Raw genomic sequence first — 22,409 nt, 5'->3', positions numbered from 1 at the left:
ACTCAAAATAATTAATCACATTATCTCAGTTATCAATCTCATAGTTGGATTGTGAAGGAAGTATTAGAGTTATAATCCACCCCTGCCTATAACGAATTACGCTATTTTCCATGGATACAGCAGATTGGTTTGCTTCCAGCCTCATCTTAACAAATCATCTTCTACGACACTAATTAGAACCTCGAACTATGCAAGGTCTTTTTTTGGATACGATAAAAGGTGGTTGTCTAAATAGAGCCATTCTCCATTTCATATTTCTCACTAGCCAAAAATAAATAACAAATTAGTTTTCTAGAGTGTACACAAAATATAGAAAAGCTATTGAGGAGTGAAAATATATAGAAAGCGATTTTTATGCAGAAGCCCCTCCAAATGATAATTTAGAGAGTGAAATTCAGAAAGACTTTTGAAGATGCTCTAGTGTGTAAATTAACCATGAAAGATATAGCGCAAGGGCATGTAGCCTAGTGGTTCCAAGAGTCTTAGTAGCACCTCAAGTCCTGGATTTGACTCCCAGTGGGAGAGAATATTCTAGGATTTAACGGCATTGTGCTTTCAGTAGTAGCGACGTTACCATCAATAGCGAGTCGCCTATAGTGATTTCGTCAATCTGGAGAATTTGCTGGCTCAATCTTAAAAGATGCTCATATGGGTAGAGTTTGCGTATGTGTGTTCATAGGGGAACGAGTGTCGTGCATTGTGAGTGACTGTGCACTTATGGATGGCAACGGGTACCCGAAACCCGAGTCCCAATAGGTTTTACTTACCCGATAAGAAGATGATATGGAATGAGTTTTCTACCTGTGGGTATGTTATTGGGCAAACTTCTATACCCATCAGGTATGGCATGTACGGATGCGTATGTATACTACACATACCCGCCTACCCACAAGTAAGAAACACCCATACAAAAAAAAACCAAGCTAGCCTAAATGTCTAGCTTATTTTAGCCCATGTAGTCCATGAATTTGGCTCAAATCTAATTAAACCCTCCTAGTATATATGAATTCTCTCAGGCTCATTTTAACTCATATGACCTATTAGCTTGTTGCAATGAAGCTTGAAAAGATTTATTTTTTATGAGAGTGTCTAATATTTATATGTAATTCTGGAGTATGATTTCGGGTGCGGGTTACCCGTCGAGTATAAATTAACCGCGCGGGAACGGGTACAGAAGCATTTTTCTACCCATGTATGTGTACAGATAACCTGACGGATAAAATTTTATTCTTGTGAGGTATGGGTGGCCACATCTGTCGGGTACGTAGCCGTTGCTATCCTAATTGTAATGCGTAATTACAAAAATGGAAGATGTATTTGCACACTTGCTCTCCAGCCTTTTAGAGTAGCGGGTCGCGGCCTGTAAGAAATGCAGGCCTAGCCGAGTGGAAGTCTGGCCGAAGCCCAAAGGGCCTAAACTGATCGCATTGAGTGAGGTGGCTGGCACTGTTGAGCACAACTGCACAAACGATGGGCTAGGCTAGAACACAGGCAAATTTAGAGCGAGTTTGGGCTTTCAAGATTAGGCTGCCTTAATCTTTAACCCGGCAATTTGAATGTCGCGACTTTTAGGCCGGGAAAAAGGGCTTGAATTCTACTAGTTTGGTTAAACAAAGATATTATTTGAAATGAACAGTGGAAAATCAGATTGAGTTCAAGAGCCTGTAATCTGATAAGTAAAGTTGTCTTTAAGTTGAAAACCTATTTTTTAGAGGTTGCACTACAAAGGTTTCTCGTCGACTTCCTTTCAGCTGTCACTGCCATTATACACAAAAACTCAATCTAACTACGAGCTTTTTCGCCAGCTTATGGTGAAGTCCTACCGGACAGATAAAAATGAAACAGTTTCACCAAGAAGCTCCCTAAAAGCATTAAAATAATTTGTTAGTAGACGACAGATAAAATACCTTTATCGGCTTCTCCTCTCTCCCCCTGAGCATTTCTTGCCCTTAAAACTACCCACATTGTCATTGAAATGTCATCTCACCATAAAACTATTTCTTCAAAAACGCTAGAGCTTGAACCGTTATGGAAGAAACTAAATCATACCAAACACGGTCTAAGACCCTATTTGTTTCCATCAGCTTTTTTTTACTCCTGTCACATCAAAAAGAATCTTACCATTTAGGAGTATCAGATAAGATCTGTTTATAAAACTTTTTTGAGAGAAGTGGATGTGCACGTGTCATAGGCACGTGTTTAAAGAATAATTATATTTAAAAATACCACATATTTAAGAAATAATTATATTTAAAAATATTATTATGCAGTAGCTATTATAGTATAAAGTACAAAATAATAAGGAGTAATACCAATACAAAGTAATTATAAACTGAGCCACAAATATTATTTTAGAATAATAAAACTTAAAAATACTTCACAATATATATAATCTTATTCACACTCAACAAAATTCTAACAAGAATATATATAAGAATAATCTCATAATAGATATGTCACAGATCAAGATAAAAAAAAGGTATGTTTACACGAGTACAACAAACATTTATTCAATCACAGTGCATTATAACAGCTGAAAAATATTCAGATAATCCGAGAGGTCCTAATCTCCAAGCGTACAACATATATGCTTAGAAGAGCATGCATGCACATGACTATAAGTGCATAAATGCAATTACTACATCCTACAGATATTTAAAGTTCTACACAAACACACTTCACGATTTCAAGACATCTCTGTATACAATATTCTTCGTACTCTTTCCAGCAGGATTGATGTTCATGTTTCTCTTTGCAAGAACACACGTACTCTCACGAGATACACCTCTTGACAGAGCCACGTACAACTGTCCGTGTGAAAAGACAGGCTCGGGGAGGTAGATACCTACATTAGGTATGATCTGACCCTGCTAATTTACGAGACATATCTAATGAGTTTAATTAATTTATGATTTGCTACAATAATGCTACAGTAACCACCTGCTAAGTATGGAGTAATATACCTCGTTAGATTCGTCTCGCAATTTAGCTCTAGGATTCTGCAGTTCAGTTTTGTAATCAGACTTCATTTAATACTAATAATATCAAGATTCTCTTTGATGTGACATAGTCTAAAGATTAGCCCCTAGAACCAAACAACCCCTAAATCAAGACACCGTGAGCTTAATTGATTTAACAGAGTGCAAATTTCACTTTTTAATGAGTTCAATGATTTGAAGTTTAACTAAAGTTATATAAAAAGTAAGAACATCCATGGTACAAAATAAGGACGGTTAGATTAGTTATAAAATATATTTTCATTACAAATTTATTTAGAGACATAAGCACTAACACTACTCCCTCCATTTTTTATTTACATGTTGTATTAGATTTGTCTAAATTCAAATTTAGCTAACTCTGACAAAGTTTATAGAAAATGCAACAACTATATTATCCGACATATGCACTTCAACATATAATTCATGGTGGATTCAATGAAACAAATTTGGTATTGTAAATATTATTATTTCTTTCTAGAAGTTTGGTCAAACTTTGCCAAATTTAACTTAATACAAACCTAATACGACATGTAGGTAAAAATAGAGGGAGTATTTATTATAAATTTGAATAAATTTTAACTAGTATTTCATAATTACATTCTTATGGACAGCTTACGGGAAATAAAACTAATTTAAAACTTCCAGTCGGACCAGTAAACTAAAATAAAGAATGATGCGAATCCAATCCAAATCTCCTCTTCCCCAAACCCGTCAACCATCATGACACGGCGCCCCTCCATTCCGTTTCCATTCCCGGGAACGGCGACAGCGAGCGAGGGACCAGAGTTGGGCAGACGGGCCCCACCCGTCAGCCTCGGTGGCGCCGGGGGTGGCACGTTAAATTAGGCGGGTGGCCCCGGCCGGGCGTACTCAAGCGCCCCGGCAGTTTCGAAGCCTCCGAAAGCCTCATTTAAAGCCCACGGATCCCACCCCACACCCTTCGTCCTCCTCGATCCTACCACCCCCCAGTCCCTGTTCCCCTCCTCTCGCCGCCATGGCCAAGCAGAGGCTTCTCGCTCTCCTCCTGGTCACGGCCCTCCTCGCGCTCTCCCTCTCGCAAGGTAATTAAGGCCGGCCGGCCGGCCGGCTATCTCGCTCTGTTTGTTCCGATTCGTCTCGGTTTTTGCGTGTGGTGGGTATGAATCGAGAGTGATTTGTTATTTCCGCGGCGGGGGATCGAGTGCAGGGCTGGTGGAGGCGCGGAAGGTACAGGTGATGCGGGCGGCGCCGCGCAACGGGCGGGCGCTCCGCGGGCGGCTGCTGCCGGAGGAGATGGTGTACACGATGATGGACTACGGGCCGCCCACGGCCAACACCAACACCCACGGCGGCATGGTCCCGACGCCGGACCCCTCCTCGCCGCCGACGCACTGATAGACCGACCGACCGACCGACCGGCGGGCGGCGGCGTAGTATGAGTATCTGCGTATATATTTCCACACACACATATATTTGGGGATTGGAGTGTGTTGTCTCTGAAGGCTGGAAGGGGAACACTGTTGCAGAAAGGCACATCAGTGCCGGTCACAGGACGGCTTAGTGCCGGTCCCTGTGGCCGGCACTAAATGGCCGGCACTAACGTGACAGACGTTAGTGCCGGCTACTCTGACCGGCACTAACGTGCGCATGTTAGTGCCGGTCCGTAATATCAGCCGGCACTAACGTGCCCGACCCCGCCCACCTCCCATCAGCAAGGTTAGTGCCGGCTGGTATAACTGGCCGGCACTAAATGTTTTTTCTTCTTTATGTTTTTTTTTCTTTTTTGTTTTTATACGTATGGCTATGCGTATTTCTACCGTATGTGACTACATAGTCGTACTCTTTGCATTGCACAGTAATATTGGGACATATTACACTAATATTATATATATATATATATATATATTTGTCATGTATGGAACACTTAGGAGTTCAAAAGTACATGAGATATTACAAATTATTGCGCACATCAACTATAATAACGTATCAGCTTCCTCGTCGTCGGATCTTCTTGGGCGACGCTTAGACGGAGATCGCCATGAAATTCGCCCTTAGGATTTATGACTTCATCGAGTAGAAATCCGCATATAGCTTCTTGAATTGCCCTGATCCGAGCGATTTCAATGAGTTCTTCTTTCATCCACCAACGCTGTCACATTTTTCGATAAAAACATGAGAATAAAAAATAATGAATTAAAATAATGAGCAGATGTGGTTGTGCTCACGTACATTGAATGCCTCCACTGTCATTTGCCCTTTTTCACTTGCAAAAGAGTTGATCCACTCGCATACGTAGTATCCACATAAGTTGTTTCCTTGGCCCTGTCTCCAACACTATGGACAAATGTGGGTTACGATATAGAATTTTTCTGATGTTTATTGCGAATGACATTAGTAGTGAGAGTATATTCATACCGGAAAATCAGTCACCCAATGAAGAGGCTCGATTTCACCTATGGGCAAGCCTATATGTTTGTGGAGGTAGCGACTCCATGCAGTATTTACTGTCTCGATGATATCTTGGTACTTTGATTTATCTTGCCTTAACGAGTCGTACACCAAGACCTTGTGCTCCTCAATCCGAATACAAAGCAATATCCAATGAAAGCTGTGCATATACATACGCATAACCAATTAATGTTGATTATAATAGTTATTAAATAGTATTATTAATACGAAGGGATTGAAAAAAAAGTCTAACAAAGAACGACTCACTGATGGTTGTATGGCAAGAGAATAAAGGGACACATGCTATTTTTACGCAACCCCCTGTATATAACATTGACTACGTCTCCAGGATTTAGTGCTAGCGATTTCTCGTGTATAATATCGGGGTCGAAGAACCCGACGTTATGGAAGTTCTTCTTTCGGCAAATTTGAATTTTTGACCTACGGGACACAAGAAAAACGGGGATCAGTCAACACACAAGGCTAAAATAATGAAACGAGAGACAATACTTACATGCACCATACACTCATGAGGGACTTGTGAAGGGCATCTTGATGGTATAAATCGTAAAGTGCTGCAAACTCGATATATACATCATCTGCCCCCCGCCAGAAATGCTCATTTTTAATCCGAGCTGGGAACATCTCTAATTGATTAGCTTTAGATTGCACGGCATACCATTTGTGTAACTCGGCCATTCTCGTTGGTAGGAATGGTAGCAACTCTGGCCATATCAAAGGTTCACCAAGTACAAACTTTTTCTTGCCGCGGGCATTCTGTAGGGCCTCCCCAAGCAATTGAGCCCTTGTTAGATCAGTTTGCAATATCATCCCAGCCATGGTCAACGGATCTCTTGATTCATCGGGACATTCTTCACGCGGCACTATCAACGGAGGGATCGATTGTTTGGACTGCTCTCCGAGCTGGGGAACGGTCTTTGCATTAATCCGCCGATTCTTGGGGTTGCTGTAGCACTTTCTGATCTGCCGATCATAATCCGACTCTCTTTCTTTCTCCTTGGTGGGATCTTTAATGAAGTGTTTAATGAAGTGTGACTTTGCAACCGGATCTATTTCTGGCTTCTTGTTCGCAGCCTCCCTCAGTAGCTTGCGCTTCAGCAAGAAGGTTTGAAACGATTCTTCTGCCTCTTCCTCTTCTGGAGCCTTTGCTTTCTTCTTTCTTTGCTGCTTATGAGATGGCTGGACCGAAGGTACCGTGTATGACTTCTGTCGCTGACTCTGATTCTGTTGTGCGGCTGGTGATGATGCCGGAATTGGCTCGCTTTGTGCGGCTGGTGATGGCGGATCCATGCTGGGGTCCCGTGCAGGCGGTGGAGAAGGTGGGCCAACACTAGGATTCCTGTCAGCTGGCGTTGGTGATCTTTGCCTTGAGCACCGAGCGGAATCTGTGTCTGCTTGCACCAATCTTATGTCGCGCTTTGGCCACGCGATCCATGTGTGTACGGCATGTTGTAGTTCTGTTTCTTCAGGATTTATAGGGATCGGGAGGTCCATGTCTTCCCAACGTTCTTCAGTAATTCGGTCAACAAAGACTCTGGCGAATCCTTCAGGAATCGGCTGGCAATGTATTGTCCCGCCCTCTTCTTGGACTTCCGCATAACCCTCAGCACAAACTTTGAGCTTTTTCCCATAAAGAACCAGAAGCTCACATTGGGTCCTAACGGTGATGTCGTCAATGGGGTCCCTCGGCCTGTCGGCACCCAAATTAGGGTGCTCCGTGGAAGCAACACTGCTACGACGCTGAGAAGAGGGGCTGATCTCCATATTGGCAGCTGGTTGGTCCGAGCGTTGCCCAACTGCTGCCTCAAGTGACATTATCCGGTTTTCTAGGCTATGGATCTTCTCAGCCACTACTGCCTTGCTTCTGCATCGGCTTCGGTAGGTTTCGAGATCTCCGGAAAAGCCAAATTTCCATGGAACTACTCCCACGCCTCGGGTCCGTCCAGTGTGTTCCGCATTCCCAAGAGCGTAAGTCAGCTCGTCATTCTCTCTGTTGGGCTGGAAGGTTCCTTCTTCGGTACGCCTCATTGCGTCCTCGAGTCTTTGGGCAGCCTCTCTTAGTACGTCGCTAGTCACAAACATTCCAGTGTCGGGGTCTAGTGTGCCTCCATGAGCATAGAAGTAATACCTTGCTCGTTTGGGCCAACTCAAGGTTTGCGGTACGATTCCTTTTACAATTAAATTATTTTCCATCTTTTCCCATTTCGGAATGGCAACCTTATAACCTCCGGGCCCAAGTCTATGGAAGTTTTTCTTTTTGCTAGCATTCATTTTGCCTTGAATCGAGGCTGCCATGCTGTCAGCACTGTGCTTGTAATTCACGAATTCATTCCACCACTCTCGTTGCTTCTTCCAGACTTTATCAAAATCTGGTGTGAGGCCCTTGTTGACAAAGTTTGCCACCAATTTTTTCTTGAACGAGGCGAACTGAATTGCCATCTTCTTAAATGCCCATCCCTTTATTTTGTCAGCTTTGCCTGGGGGAAAGTTGAAGTGTAACGACACCTCTTTCCATAACAAATCTTTCTCTGAATCTGGCACGATATCTTCAGGTCGATCAGAGGCTTTATTTCTCTTCCAAAGCTTATATTTTATGGGGACGGATTCCCTAACAAGATATCCCAATTGATTTACAAATGTTGTCTTAATTTGACCAGGAGCTAGTGGCTCGCCGGTTGCTTCGTTGATCTCCGTGATGGTCGTACATCCTACCATCTTCCTCTTGGAGCCACGTTTCCGTTTAGGCTTCGTCGATCCTGATGCCTGAAAGAATCGCAAATTTATCAAGCGGGTTGCTAGCAACTAGTGGACGTCGCGGCATGTATGCGTAACCTGCATAACCCGCAAGCAAGGGTTCCAGATCGAAAATTATCATGATATTAGGTAACTTATTGACTGAAACATTCATAAGAATTTTTAGCTGGAGCACGACTCCTTACATAAAGACTAAAATCATCAACAAAGCTAGCAACATAATACAAATAGTTCGCAGCTGGGCCGCATGTGTCACAAACAATATCTTGCTCCTAACATATATATTGAGAAAATGTTTATCCTGATGCCTGAAAGAATCACTAAACTTTTATACCTCGGCTTCCTCGACATTTCCTTCTTCCTCCCCACTAATATCTTGGTCCTCGTCGCCATGATAATGCAAGTTTAAAAATTGGCTGCCATCGTTCTCGTCCTCATCAAACTCTGGAGCTACATACGCAGTACTATCACGAATGAGGTCGTGCATTAACTCGTCTTGGTTGTCCGTAGGATCCATTTCCACTACCTGAAACAATAAAAAAACAGCAAGCCACATAATATATGAGGTTACAAAGCATCTATTAAAGCCACATACTATATCATACTGCCTAGACTGAACAATCTACAAATTATGATACCTTACAGATTTGAGGAGTTTCTTGAGGATCTAGTGTTCTTGGTGGAGACAGGGGAGATACCTATGTCTCGGATTGATGATGCGGTCGAGCGGATTCTGGTAAAAGACTTCAAAATGCCTTATGCCTAGTTATGAAATTATGGGTAATAAAAATCATGTATGTGAAGTCTCGAGTACTGTAAATACTCAGTAACCTGTACTCTAAGAATGCATATCTTGTCTGATCAATACAGAGATTACTTGGATTATGAAATTACTTGGATTAAGAAACGTAAAAAACTAACCTTATGCCTAGTTTAGATGTCAACCAAATACGAGAATTTTCAGTACCTGTTGAGAAACAAAATAATATGATTGTAATACATGTGTAAGGTGTAAGCGTATACTAAACTTTATTGGGTAAATACACAGTTCAAATTAGATAAATGTTAAATATCGTCCACAAAGGCTAGATGCTAAAGTTCTCAAAGTTACATATAAGAGAGGAGAGCATGGTCTATATAACTTTAAATTTTGAAGAACAGACTCAAAATGCATGTACCAGATGCAAAAGGGGGGAAACAGTATAGCAGTGCATCACACTGTTTAGGAAGGAATTGTGAAGTCTAAAAAAATATTATTTTGTTTTTTTTATCCTGCAGATATGATTGTGCTTCAGAACTGACCCAAAATGTTAAGATCAAGTTAAAATGCTCATTAACTACCACATGTGCAATCAAAACTACTACTACCCTATTGATAGTGCTACTTTGAGCTATACCTATTATGTTAATCAAAAGGGCATAGGGCAAATGGAAGATAACAACAAGATCAGCATATCGAATCCTATATAATTCAGAAATTTGGAATTTGTAATGGTAAATCTGGAGAAGACGACACTTGCAGATGGCACAAGAAATCATAGCATAAATTTTCACCAAGTTTTATGCGTGCAGGTTTCAATGTTTAAGAAAAATTACGATCATCTCCCAAAGGATACATACTTTGGCCTATACAAAGAAGCAACACGTGGTAATCCAAATTACTTCCTCACTTATGGTAATGGAAAATCAGCTGCAAGGGTTCAGGAGCATTTGCGTCCCAATGGTGCTCATAGATGGCATAATTACATGAAAACCCCAAAGTAAGACATCTGAATATGCTGACATTTTTCTAAAACAAATCTGCACTCAACAAATTTCTGTCTGTTTCAACCAGATAGTTTATTCACCTATTTCTTTTTCTTTTATTTTTTTTGTAGCGAAATCAAATTGGAGGAGGCTGCTATCCTGCATTACACCTACACAAAATTCTCGGACCTAACCTCAAGGAGGGATAGGTGTGGCTGCAAGCCAACTAAAGAAGATGTGAAGCGATGCTTTATCTTGGAATTTGACCGTTTAGTGAACATGCACTCCGCATTACCGCATAGATCATGTATTTCAATAGTAGCCAGGTGATACAACATCAGTTAAGATTAAGAAGTACAAAATTGATCTCAAAGAAAATTTTAGCTAGTACAAAAAAATAAAATGTATATGAAACAAAACTGAGCCTGCAAAACTGATGTCCTAGAAACTTTGACACTAGCCAATACATGACCAGACAAATGAGTGTTAAATTTTGAATTAAATTAAATTACTATCATGTAGAAGTTTAGTAGATTAATATATCACCTTGCAGGGCGCGGCCGGGAAGTTGACGGGGACGAGGAGGGGCGGCAGCGCGGACCGGGCACGGCGAGGGGCGGCGCGGGCCCAAGGACGGCGAAGCCGAGGCGGCGCGGGGGCAGCTGGCCGGCCGGGGACGGTGGCGACGAGCGAGGTTGAGGCCGGGCGGCGGCCGGGGCAGAGCATCGAGGCGGCCGCCGAGGACGAGGCGCCGGCGCGGCAGGGGACGCGAGGACGACCTCAAGGATCCGGGGCGGCGGGGGCAGGCGTCGCGTCGGGGCCGCCGGGGACGAGGCGCTGGCGCAGCGCACGCGGGGGACGCAAGGACGATGAGGCGTGCGGCACCGCGGGGCACGATGAAGACGCGACGCGCGGCAGAGCTCGTTGGGCGAGGGCCGGCCGGGGACCAACGCGCGGCCGGGGACGGCGGTGGCGGCGGCGCAGGCGGGCGAGCGCGGGAGCAGGGGCACACCCACGACGTCGATCTGAAATTGGAGGCGTTGGAGAGAAGGAAGGGGAATAGTGGGGGGCTGTGGTAAGGTTAGTGCCGGCTGGCAAGGCCAGCCGGCACTAATGTGCCCTCGATGACGTCAGCAGTACAGGTTAGTGCCGGCTGGTAAAACCAGCCGGTACTAACGTGCAAAGTTAGTACCGGCTGGTTTTACCAGCCGGCACTAACGTGCTCCATCCGGCGGGAACAAAAAATTTGCCCTATCAATTCTCTTTTACAATAAACTTTTAATATTGATTAATTTATTCGTAATAGGCTTAAAAATTAGAATAATATAGAAAAAAAAATATCTTAATTTTTTAGCATATTATTAATTATATCAACACAATAAATTGAAAACATTTCGTTTTGAAGTAAATACACGAATATGAAACCATTATCAATTATGTGTAGCTTATAGGGTTTATATATGTATATGTTTCTATTATTCGTAATAAATCGAAAAAATTTCAGATTGATCCATGCAAAAATATTCAAAAGTCTTTTCAGTAATAGCCTATACAATGATGTAATCAATTCGCAAATTACTTGATTATTTGTTTGTAATTTAATGTTTCAACACTCCTAGTAATGCAAAATTAGCGAAAGTAAATAATATTTATACCATGCAAAAATATAATATTATCTGAAGATGATATTGTGTCCTAATTGGACGAATAGTATCGAGAATTGAGACAAATACGACGCGGTGCGTTACATTACATCACTTAATGAGAAAATACAATATATAATTTATATAAAAGTACTACTCATCATCATTATCTACTGGAACATTGATAATCTTCCTTTTGATGAAAGTGCCTTGGATGTGATCACGGCGTAAGTAAGGCGTGTCCTCTTTGGATAAGAGGATGCTGGGGTCAACGTCAACTGAGAATGGAGGAAGGTCATCAATCTGGTCATAATCTTCCGAATTGTCCGAAATATTCTCGACTCCAACAACTTTTCTTTTACCTGGAAGAACTATGTGCCGTTTCGGCTCATTTCCAGCCTTGTCTGCTTGAGACGTCTTATCCGACTTTTTCTTCGGTTTGCTCGACATGTCCTTCACATAGAACACTTGTGTCACATCCTTGGCTAGAATGAATGGCTCATCTTTATATCCAATCTTTTTAAAATCGACTATGGTCATCCCATACCGGTCCTTCGTTACGCCTCCTCCAGCCACCCATTCACAACGAAACAGAGGGACAACTATGGGTCCATATTCAAGTTCCCATATCTCCTCTATGACACCATAGTAGTTGTTCTTTTCTCCATTACTGTTTACTATACACATACGGACACCACTGTTTTGGTTGGTGCTTTTTTTATCTTGAGCTCTCGTGTAAAATGTATACCCATTGATTTCGTACCCTTGGTATTGCTGGACGGTTATTGATGGTCCCCTGGCCAGCCATTGAAGTTCTTGATCAACTGTGTTGTTGCCCAATAATTTTCGTCTGAACCAGCCGTCAAAAGTTTTTATATGTTGGCGTGTAATCCAAGCAAAATTCTTCTGTGGATTTTCGGACCGTATAATATTCATGTGCTCATCAATATAGGGAGCCACCTTGGATGAATTCTGAAGAACCGTGAAGTTTGCTTTGCTGAATTCACTACAAGAGATGTTCATATTACATTTCTTTCCTAGTGTGCCTTTTCCCTTTAGTCGCCCCTCATGGTGTGACACGGGGAGCCCAATCGGATTGAGATCAGGAAGATAGTCAATGCAAAACTCAATGACCTCCTCTGTTCCATAGCCCGTAGCAATGCATCCTTCTGGGCGAGAACGTTTGCGCACGTACTTCTTCAATACGGCCATGAACCTCTCGAAAGGGAACATATTGTGTAGAAAAACAGGACCCAGGATAGTTATTTCTGTCACAATATGAACTAGAAGGTGTGTCATAATATTGAAGAAGGAAGGTGGGAAGACCATCTCGAAGCTGACAAGACATTCGACAATGTCTTTCTGCAGTTTTATTAGATTATTTGGATTAATTGCTTTTTGCGAAATTTCATTCATGAACGCACAAAGCTTTACAACTGCCAATCTCACATTTTCCGGTAGAACACCCCTCAGTATAACCGGAAGTAGTTGTGTCATCAGGACGTGACAGTCATGTGACTTCAAGTTTTGGATTTTTTTCTCTTTCACATTTATTATGCCCTGTATATTTGAGGAGTATCCAGACGGGACCTTGATACTGTTCAAGCAATCGAACATACTTTCCTTCTCCTCTTTGCTCAGATTATAACTGGCAGGTTTTAAATAGTGGCATCCTTTGTCTCTCTTCTCGGGTTGCAAGCCTTGTCGTCCAGCTAGCTGTTGCATGTCGCGCCTTGCTTCCAATGTGTCTTTTGACTTACCATACACTCCCAGGAAGCCTAGTAGGTTCACGCAAAGATTCTTCGACAGATGCATCACATCAATTGCGTTGCGAACCTGTAAGACTTGCCAATAAGGTAGGTTCCATAATATAGACTTCTTCTTCCACATTGGAACATGTCCCTGGTCATCCTTGGGAACAGGTTGCCTACAGGGACCCTTTCCAAATACTACTTTCACATCCTTGATCATCGAGAACACACGCTTTCCATTACGGAATAGAGGCTTAGGACGAGTTTCGGGCTCTCCTTTGAAATGCTTCCCTTCGGTTCTTAGGGGGTGATCGGTAGGAAGAAATCGACGATGGCCCATGTATACGCACTTCTTACAGTGTTTCAAATAAATGCTATCGGTCTCATCATAACAGTGGGTGCAGGCCATGTATCCCATGTTCGACTGTCCCGAAAGTTTTGCAAGTGCAGGCCAATCATTGATGCATACAAAAAGCAAAGCTCGGAGGTTGAAGGACTCCTGTTTATACTCATCCCACACACGTACACCTTCTTCTTTCCAGAGTAGTAATAGATCATCCATCAAGGGTTGCAGGAACACATCAATGTCGTTGCCAGGTTCTTTTGGCCCTTCTATAAGCACCGGCATCATGATGAACTTACGCTTCAGGCACAACCAAGGAGGAAGGTTGAACATACATAGGGTCACAGGCCATGTACTATGAGCGCTGCCAAACTCACCGTACGGATTCATTCCATCAGTACTTAGAGCAAATCTTATATTCCTTGGGTCGTTGTCAAATTGAGGATACTCTCGGTTAAGATTTCTCCACTGGGACCCATCTGCTGGGTGTCTGATCATGTGATCCTCCTTACGGTCTTCTTTGTGCCACCGCATCAACTTAGCGTTATCCTTGTTTTTGAAAAAGCGCTTCAGACGTGGTATTATAGGGAAGTACCACACCAACTTTGCGGGAACTCTCTTCTTTACCGGCTGCCCATCAACATCACCTGGATCATCTCGCCTAATCTTATACCGCAATGCGCTGCAAACAGGACAAGCTTCCAAGTTTTCGTATTCACTGCGATACAGGATGCAGTCGTTAGGACATGCGTGAATCTTCTGCACGTCCAATCCAAGAGGGCAAACCATCTTTTTAGCTTCGTATGTTGTTGACGGCAGTTCATTACCCTCAGGAAGCATGTTCTTTACAATCTTTAATAGCTCACCAAATCCCTTATCGGTGACACCATCAGTTGCCTTCCATTTCAGCATCTCCAGCGTGGTACCCAACTTCTTTTGCTCCGGTTTGCAACTAGGGAACAACGGCCTTTTGTGATCCTCCAACATCTTCTCGAACTTTAATGCCTCCTTCACAGTCTCACTGTCTTTCTGTGCATCAAGTAACGCCTGACCTAGCTCGTCAGGTGGCTCCTCTTGTGCAACATTTGCTTCACCCTCGTCCATTGGTTCATCTTGAAAGCCACCTGCTTCATGAACCCATGCCCAATCTGGAAAGTTGTTATCATCATCGGCATTTTCTTCATTATCTTCCATCATAACTCCAACTTCGCCGTGCTTGGTCCAAAGGGTATAGTTACTCATGAATCCATTCAAGGCTAGGTGATTCCATAGAGTATCTCTTTTCCGGAATTCCTTTTTATTTTCGCAAATACTGCATGGACAACACATTAAACCCTTTGGCGACCTATTTGCCATTGCCGCCTTGAGAAAAGAATCTAAACCCTGAATCCACGTCGAGGTGCTCCGGCTGCCGTGCATCCATTGCCGGTCCATCTGTAATTAATTACCGTATAAAAACAAAAATCAATTCTACATATATCAAAACAAGTTACTATGAAGTATTTCGAAAACAAATTGTAAATGTGTCATAGGCCACCTATCTAGTAAACCTAAAGTAAATAGCAAAATAAATTGACACAATAATATATACACATGTCACCATGAAATAATTCGAAAAAATCATTCTAAATATGTGATAGTCAAACTATATAGTTAACTTTCTCTAAAAAAACAACAAATAATTCTACCTTGCTCAAATTAATGAACAAATTGATAAATCATGTTCATTTTCCCTCATCCTTAAAATTTTGCATAATAACATATAGACATGTCCCCATGAAATAATTCAAAAAAAATAATCTAAATGTGTCATACTCAAACTATATAGTAATCCTTCTCTAAAACACAATAAATCAATTCTATTTTATTCAAATTAATGAACAAATTGAAAAATTATGCTCATTGTTCCTCAACCTTAAAATCACTATTTTCTTTACCTAGAAAGCATGAAACAAAAGAATAAACACTGTGAAAGAAGAGTGGAAGAAGCTGCTAACCTTTAATGCACTTGGATGGGCGAAATCCTCACAAATTTTGAAGAAAATGGGCAGCACCTCCCCTCTAACACGCCATGGTTGAGAGGAGAAGCTCGGCCAAATGGATGGGTCGGGCTGGGGAAGAAGTGGGGGGCAGTATATACGGGGCAACTTAGTGCCGGCCAGTTATTTCAGCCGGCACAAACTGTAGACAGTTAGTGCCGGCTGGACCTTTAAGCCGGCACTAACCTGCACCATGCCAAGTTAGTGCCGGCTGGAGGCTCCAGCCGGCACTAAATTGGCTCTGACCGTTAGGGGGCAGGCTGTTGACCGTTGGGGGTGACACTTTAGTGCCGGCTGTAGAGAATAGCCGGTACTAAAGTGACTGTGGTGTACTGTAGATACACGTTAGTGCCGGCTCCCTTGTGACCGGCACTAACGTGCTGGTACCGATAAGCGTTTCTCCAACAGTGGAAGGGATCATCAGAGTAAGCTGCTGCCCTTCTCCCTCCTTGGCGTCCGCATAGCGCAAGCGCGTAGTAGGATTGCAGTGCTTTGTTGATCGGAATTCGAGTTGTTCGTGGAACAGTGGGTGTAGAGCGATGTGTATCGGGTGAGATGTCAACGCAAATCGTTTCGTTTTCGTTCGTTCTGAACTTCTGATCAGTGATCACCTTGTTCGATCGCCTGTGTTTGTTTTGTTCGGGGAGTTTGGACGTACGTACTTATGGTGACTTGATGAATTTTGTACGAATCTGTTTATATGCCATCTGTATACGATCAGTGGATGAATGCTCTCGTGGAATTAAATTTGTCGGCAATAATGCGCCAGTGATCTCCACAGCTCCACTCTGTGTTCTGTCTGTGCATGTGGAGTGATGAGCTCGAGTTTGGCGTCTGAATGAATGCAGCATGCACGCCCCCCCCCCCCCCCAGTGCCTAACTTGGAGTATAAAAAATGGGTGTCCACCAAAATACTACAGCTGGGGTGACCGTGGCACCGTGCATCCCGAAGACTCGAGGAAGATGCGTTCAGATTTCCTGGTGCCTACTATTCCTATACTAGTCTCTGTACTGCCTTGATGCCAAGCAAATCATCCTTGCATTCTCGCTTTCATGTCAAGCAAATCATCCCTTCATCTTTTCCTAGACCTTGATGCTAGCAACTAGTAACGTACAACATCATTGTCCTATTTCCCATACAACACCAGAGAGAGAGACGTCCGGGTCAACTCAATGGGTTCCATGCACACTACTGCTAGTGCTGACGCTGTTTGTTTCCATCACATCAAAAAAATCTTATCATTTAGGTGCATCAAATAAAATTTGTTTATAAAACATTTTTGTTATATGAGTGCTAATTTGCGAGACGAATCTAATGGACCTAATTAATCTAAAATTTGCTACAGTTATGCTACAGTAACTATTATCTAATTATAAATTAATATACCTCCTTAGATTCGTATCGTAGTTTAGCCCTAAGATTCTATAGTTAGATCAGATTTCATTTAATACTAATAAATATTAAGATTCTTTTTTATGTAAAATAGTCTAAAGTTGTTTAGTCCCACGAAACAAACAACCAAACCGATAGCTTTTCCGCGCCGTACAACCGAGCCATAAAGGTGTGACTAGCTAGCTGACTCCGATCCAGGCCTCCGGCAGGAAGGTGTGAGCGACGTGCGTGCCGCCGGCCGGCGATCGACGCGTAGCAAAGCTGGTACAGGCAAAGAGGTAGCAGCAGGAACCAGGAGAGTAGTAGCCCTGTTCTGTTCGTGCGCAGATTCTCTTGGGACGGATCGGTTGGAACATGGCCTCGTGATCCATCAGGAGGCCACCACCGCCTTTGCGTCGCCTACTCACCATCTCGCTCGCACATCAGCACATGCCGACATGCGTGCTGGTCACTTCAGGGTTAAGGAGGAAATGCCAGATCATGCGAATGGTCAACGACACTAGAAGAATTCGACCAAATCTCGACTTGCTCTGTTCTGATGAAATGAAAGGCTACGGGCTTACGGCGGTAGCTAGTTAGCTCTATCGTCTGAGGCCTTATTTAGATGCGAAAATTTTGAATGCAAAGTACTGTAGCATTTTATTTATATTTGATAATTATTGTCCTACTATAGATTAACTAGATTTAAAAGATTTGTCTCGCAAATTATAGTCAAACTATATAATTAGTTATTTTGTTTAGTTATATTTAATACTTCATGCATGCGTTTAAATATTCGATGTGATGAATTATCTTGTAAAATTTTGGAATTTTGAGTGCATTTAAATAAAACCTGAATCGCATCCCATGCAAACACAGAGTATCCGTGCACAAAGACTTGCACCAGGACAAGCAGGATTAGTACTCCTATTGTGCCTCAGCAGTCAGCACAGTCACATACTACTCTCCGCTGAAAAGATCCATATATGAGGATCGGAACTGCTAACGCAACAGATCGGCTGTTCTGTACATGGCCAAATGGGCTCGGTTAAATGGGCCAAACTAGGCATGACACAAAAAATAACTATCCTAATCCAGCTCAGCCCACAACCTATAGGGTCAGGATCGACCCGACACGATGCATAGGTAGTGTCTGGGCCTGGACTCCGACCCATAGTGCTGACCCGGACACGACACGACTAACGGGTCTAACTCGATCAGACACGACTAATTTTGTGTCTGAAACAATTTGACCCATTAATAGCCCATACCTCCCCACTCAACCCTAAATCCCTAATCCCTATCTCTCCCTCACTCTCCATCCACTCAGCCGCCGCACTCTTAAATCTCTCGATCCCTCTCTCTCTCGTGCACACGAGGGCTAGGAAGCGGCGGCGGCCGGCGCAGGGGAGGGCCGGCGAGCGGAGGCGGTCAGCGGGCACGCGGCCGCGGATGTCCGGCGAGCGGCGCGCGGCCGTGGGCAGGGGACAGCCGGCGAGACGTGCCCAGCGTGCACAGGGTCCACTAGCGGACGCAGGGGTGGCCGGAAGCGGCGACGCGCGGAGGGCGACTTGCAGGACGACGCACGGCGGCGGGCGACGGGTATGGGGCGGCACAATTCGCTCGGGCCGAGCTGTGGCGGAACCACCTAAACTAACTAGGCCCGGGTGCACTGATCTTTGTTGCTAGGCAACTCTGACCCAAATCGGCACGCACCGGTAGTTCCTCGAGTGAAGCCTCGATTAAAGCCACGCTATTCCAGGATCAGTAGACAACACTCACACGAAGGTAAGCCCAGAGATTACAACACAGAACATTTCATACATCTCAGAGTGATTGCAGCGGAAAGGAAATTTATTACAAACCATGTTCAGAGTAGCGAAGTAATACAGAGTTCCATCTACTCAATTTATTCAAGTCTCATTATTCAGCGGAAGCATTAAAAGATAACTAGCGAAATAACGTGACGCATAGATAAAACCCGTACGAAATCGTCACTCAGCGGGAGGGTGGTCAGCACCGGCTGAAGGACCATCCCACTCAACAGACCAGCCCGGAGGCAAAGTACACGGCCAAGTAAGACTCGCAAACAGATCTTCAAAGTTAGTACCTAAAAAATAGTGCCACAAGCAAGGCTGAGTATACTAATACTCAGCAAGACTGACCCGTCACCGGATATAACATAGTCCGATAACTAGACATACAAGGCTTTTTAGTTGGTGGGGTTTGTTTTGCAAAAAATGCCGCTAAGTGTGGATCCTTACTTTCAGGTTTTACTTAGCCATATTCTAGTTGGATTAACCATTCTAAATTTGCAACTATCTCTACTCAAGCATGGTAGAGCAATCATTTAATCAACCAGCAGTATTATCATCATCATGATCCACTTGTTACTCTGTGTGACCGAAAACATTAAGCAGTCTCATGCCGTGAGAGGCGGACGATTCTGAATCGAATTTCAACCTGGCCAGGGGAACCTAGACCACACGTATGGGAACCAAGTCACCCACACAACATTTCCCCTTTCTTTCCAGTCCGTGGATCCGGGTCACCCTCCCCGACTACAGAGCCCGACGTCTCTGCACCCGTACGTCCGGACAAAAATAAAACCTACTTCTACCAAGAGGGTGAATGGTCGTTCCACTCGCCGGTCCAATCAGGTACTTAAACTTACCGATTACCATATTTCTCGGCATGTGGCTAGTACTTTCAAACGCTTAACGAAATGAGCCACACACCGCGACCTTAACCATTTTTGACTACACCAGCGGGGTATCACAACTACACAACCCCGCACGTTGTCCTTATATTTCAGCATGAATTAAAGTCAGTCAACTCCTATAATCTCGCGAAAGGCAGGAAACCTCTCGACTTTTACCGTACCTAGTTAGTGGGGCAACTAGTCGAGAAAAAGATCCGGATAACAAGCATAGGTACCTAGCGATCATGTACCTAAGGTTTTCGATCAACTCATAGAAAACATAAATGCGCAATAAAATTATTACAACATATATAAATAGTTGGATGAATATAAGGAGTAAAATAATGGGATTATGCACCGGGGCTTACCTTCTTGGGCACTGTTCAAAAGTAGCATTGGGCTCTTCCGAACATTGGTTCGGGTCTTGATTCAAGTCAGTATAAATAAGAGAGACACTCTCCGGAGTGGTAGTATTCGCAGGCACCAATTCGTAATCACCGTCGAGTAGATTTACTGTTTCTATATGCATGCAGAAATGATATTGTTATAACATGATATAACATATTTCTTTCCTTCACTATAAAGTTGTAGTCCATAATAGCATGTGTTTGTTGTGGTGGTCTTAGTTAACTTTATTTTCTGGGCAATCGTTTATAGAGTAGTTCTTAAATTCACTTTACTTCATAAAAGAGCTGTGTGGCGGGTTTTATATTAAATGTAAACACCTAGTTGTTTGACTATTTAACTTCATAAGTTAGGATTAGTTTTTGGAGCTACAATTTTTACAGAAGTATCTGGACATGGCATACTCAGTACTTAAATTTTTCCATATTTTATCTATTCATATAACAGGAGGTATAAAATTAACAAAAGTATCATGCTAGCAAAAATAATAAATTCCACAGGGAGTTCTGCACAGGTTATGTGTCTCAAAATTTGACCAGATTCTAAACATGAACTAAACATGCTTCAGTAAAATTTTCAGGCATTATTTCTAGAAGATGAATTACTCATGCATTAAACTAGATATGAAATTGCATATTCATTTGGACTTTAATATTACTAGTACTTCATGTGAAACTTCTAACATAGCTAGTTCTCATTCTAACTAGTAATCTGTCCAAAGATGAAGACCAGATATGATAGATTTCTTCCAGAACAAAAATAGAAAAACTAAGCATGATATCTCAAGCATTGATTATAACTGTAAGAATATTTAGTAAATGGTTCTCAAACTTTGCAGGAATTGTTAAAAGACTAAATCAAAGTTTTAGAAATAAACCTAGATTTTTCTAAGCAGAGGAACTATATATCACAAATAAAGCCTACTTATCAAGTATTAACTCAATTATATAGTTAATTAGTTTAATAATTTCTCAAACTTGCGCAACAGTAAGGTTTTATTGCGATACATACAAGGAAAAAGTTTCATACACAAAACTTCATTATTTCTACTAGCATTAATACATGAGCAATACTAGTAGATTTAGGAATCTTGATCATTTGAGCAAGCAAACGATTTCAAACAGAGCTCATATTTTTACCAGGCTCTTCTAACATTACTAAGCTTAATATATCCAAAAATCAAGCATAGTTACTGAATCATACTCCTAGAACATTTATGTGCCATTTAAACTAGTCTTTTTCTTAGATTAAAATGTGGACAGATTTTGAACATGTGCATGTAACAAAACTTGAAGATCTTGTTTCAAGGATTCCAAAACATTTTAGTTTGCATTTTTCTGATTTTTATAAGATTTTCTACAAATTTTTAAAGTTCACTGGCTTATAGTTCTTGAGTTCAAGCGTATTTTACAGATTAGTCCCTGGAGGTTTTGGTTCTTCTCAAACGAGGTCCCTGGCTGGGATTCAGAGCAGGGGAGGGAAGGGCGCGCCGATTTCCGCCGAGCTCCCTCGCCGTCGGCGTGGGCTAGGTGGGGGAGGGGCACAAGGGGGTTGAGGCGAACCTAGGAAGCCACTCGGTGGGGTGCGGGCCGGTCAGAGGCGGCCTCTCCACGTGGAGCAGGAACGACGGCGACGGTGAGCGGCGGCGGCGGTGCTCCGGTGGGCGAGCAGGGACAGAACTGGGCTGTGGAGCTTTGTTGGGAGGTGGGGAAACTCTGTGGCTAGTCAATTTGAGAGGAGAGAGGCCCGAGCTAGGAGCTGCACTGCGAGCTAGGGGAGACGGCGGCCATGGGGTCCGGTGACCGTCCTGGGCGATTCCGGCGGGCCAGGGCGGAGAGGGATGGGTCGGGGAGGTGCAGTACGGGGTCGAGGAGGCCGTGCACAGCTTGTATTGGAGAATGTGGGGGTGGTACCACGGTGAGCCGAGCTCGCCGGAGTTGGGAATGGCGGGGGCGTGCTGTCCACGCGTGCAGGGGGAGCCCTACCCCTTTTATAGGCACAAGCAGAGGGAGGAGAGCGAACTGGGGAGAGCGAGCTGGGGGAGGGCGATCGGGATGGCGTGGACGCATGGCCAGGGAACGGCGACGGCCGTCGACGCCGTGGCGAGCAGGGGCGCGTGCGGGGGTGCGTGGCAGCTCGACGCGGAGCCAGGGAGAAGCGGGCTGGGGGAGCTCGTGCTGGGGGAGGTGTGGAGCTAGCAGGGCGCGG

General features: G+C 43.4%; 1 protein-coding gene across 1 annotated transcript; it reads left to right on the top strand.

The window, feature by feature from the left end:
• Positions 1 to 3,897: 3,897 nt before the first annotated feature.
• LOC120660637 lies at positions 3,898 to 16,497 on the top strand. Its single transcript, XM_039939238.1, has 3 exons — positions 3,898 to 4,060; positions 4,186 to 4,489; positions 16,133 to 16,497. Exons 1-2 carry the CDS (start codon positions 3,994 to 3,996, stop codon positions 4,371 to 4,373), a joined length of 255 nt encoding a protein of 84 aa, XP_039795172.1. The 5' UTR covers positions 3,898 to 3,993; the 3' UTR covers positions 4,374 to 4,489; positions 16,133 to 16,497.
• The last annotated feature ends 5,912 nt before the right edge of the window (positions 16,498 to 22,409 follow it).

This window comes from Panicum virgatum, chromosome 2N, assembly GCF_016808335.1.
Source record: "Panicum virgatum strain AP13 chromosome 2N, P.virgatum_v5, whole genome shotgun sequence".
NCBI lineage: Eukaryota > Viridiplantae > Streptophyta > Magnoliopsida > Poales > Poaceae > Panicum > Panicum virgatum.
The sequence above is the reverse complement of the archived record's forward strand: the minus strand, read 5'-3'. Positions and strand labels throughout refer to the sequence as shown.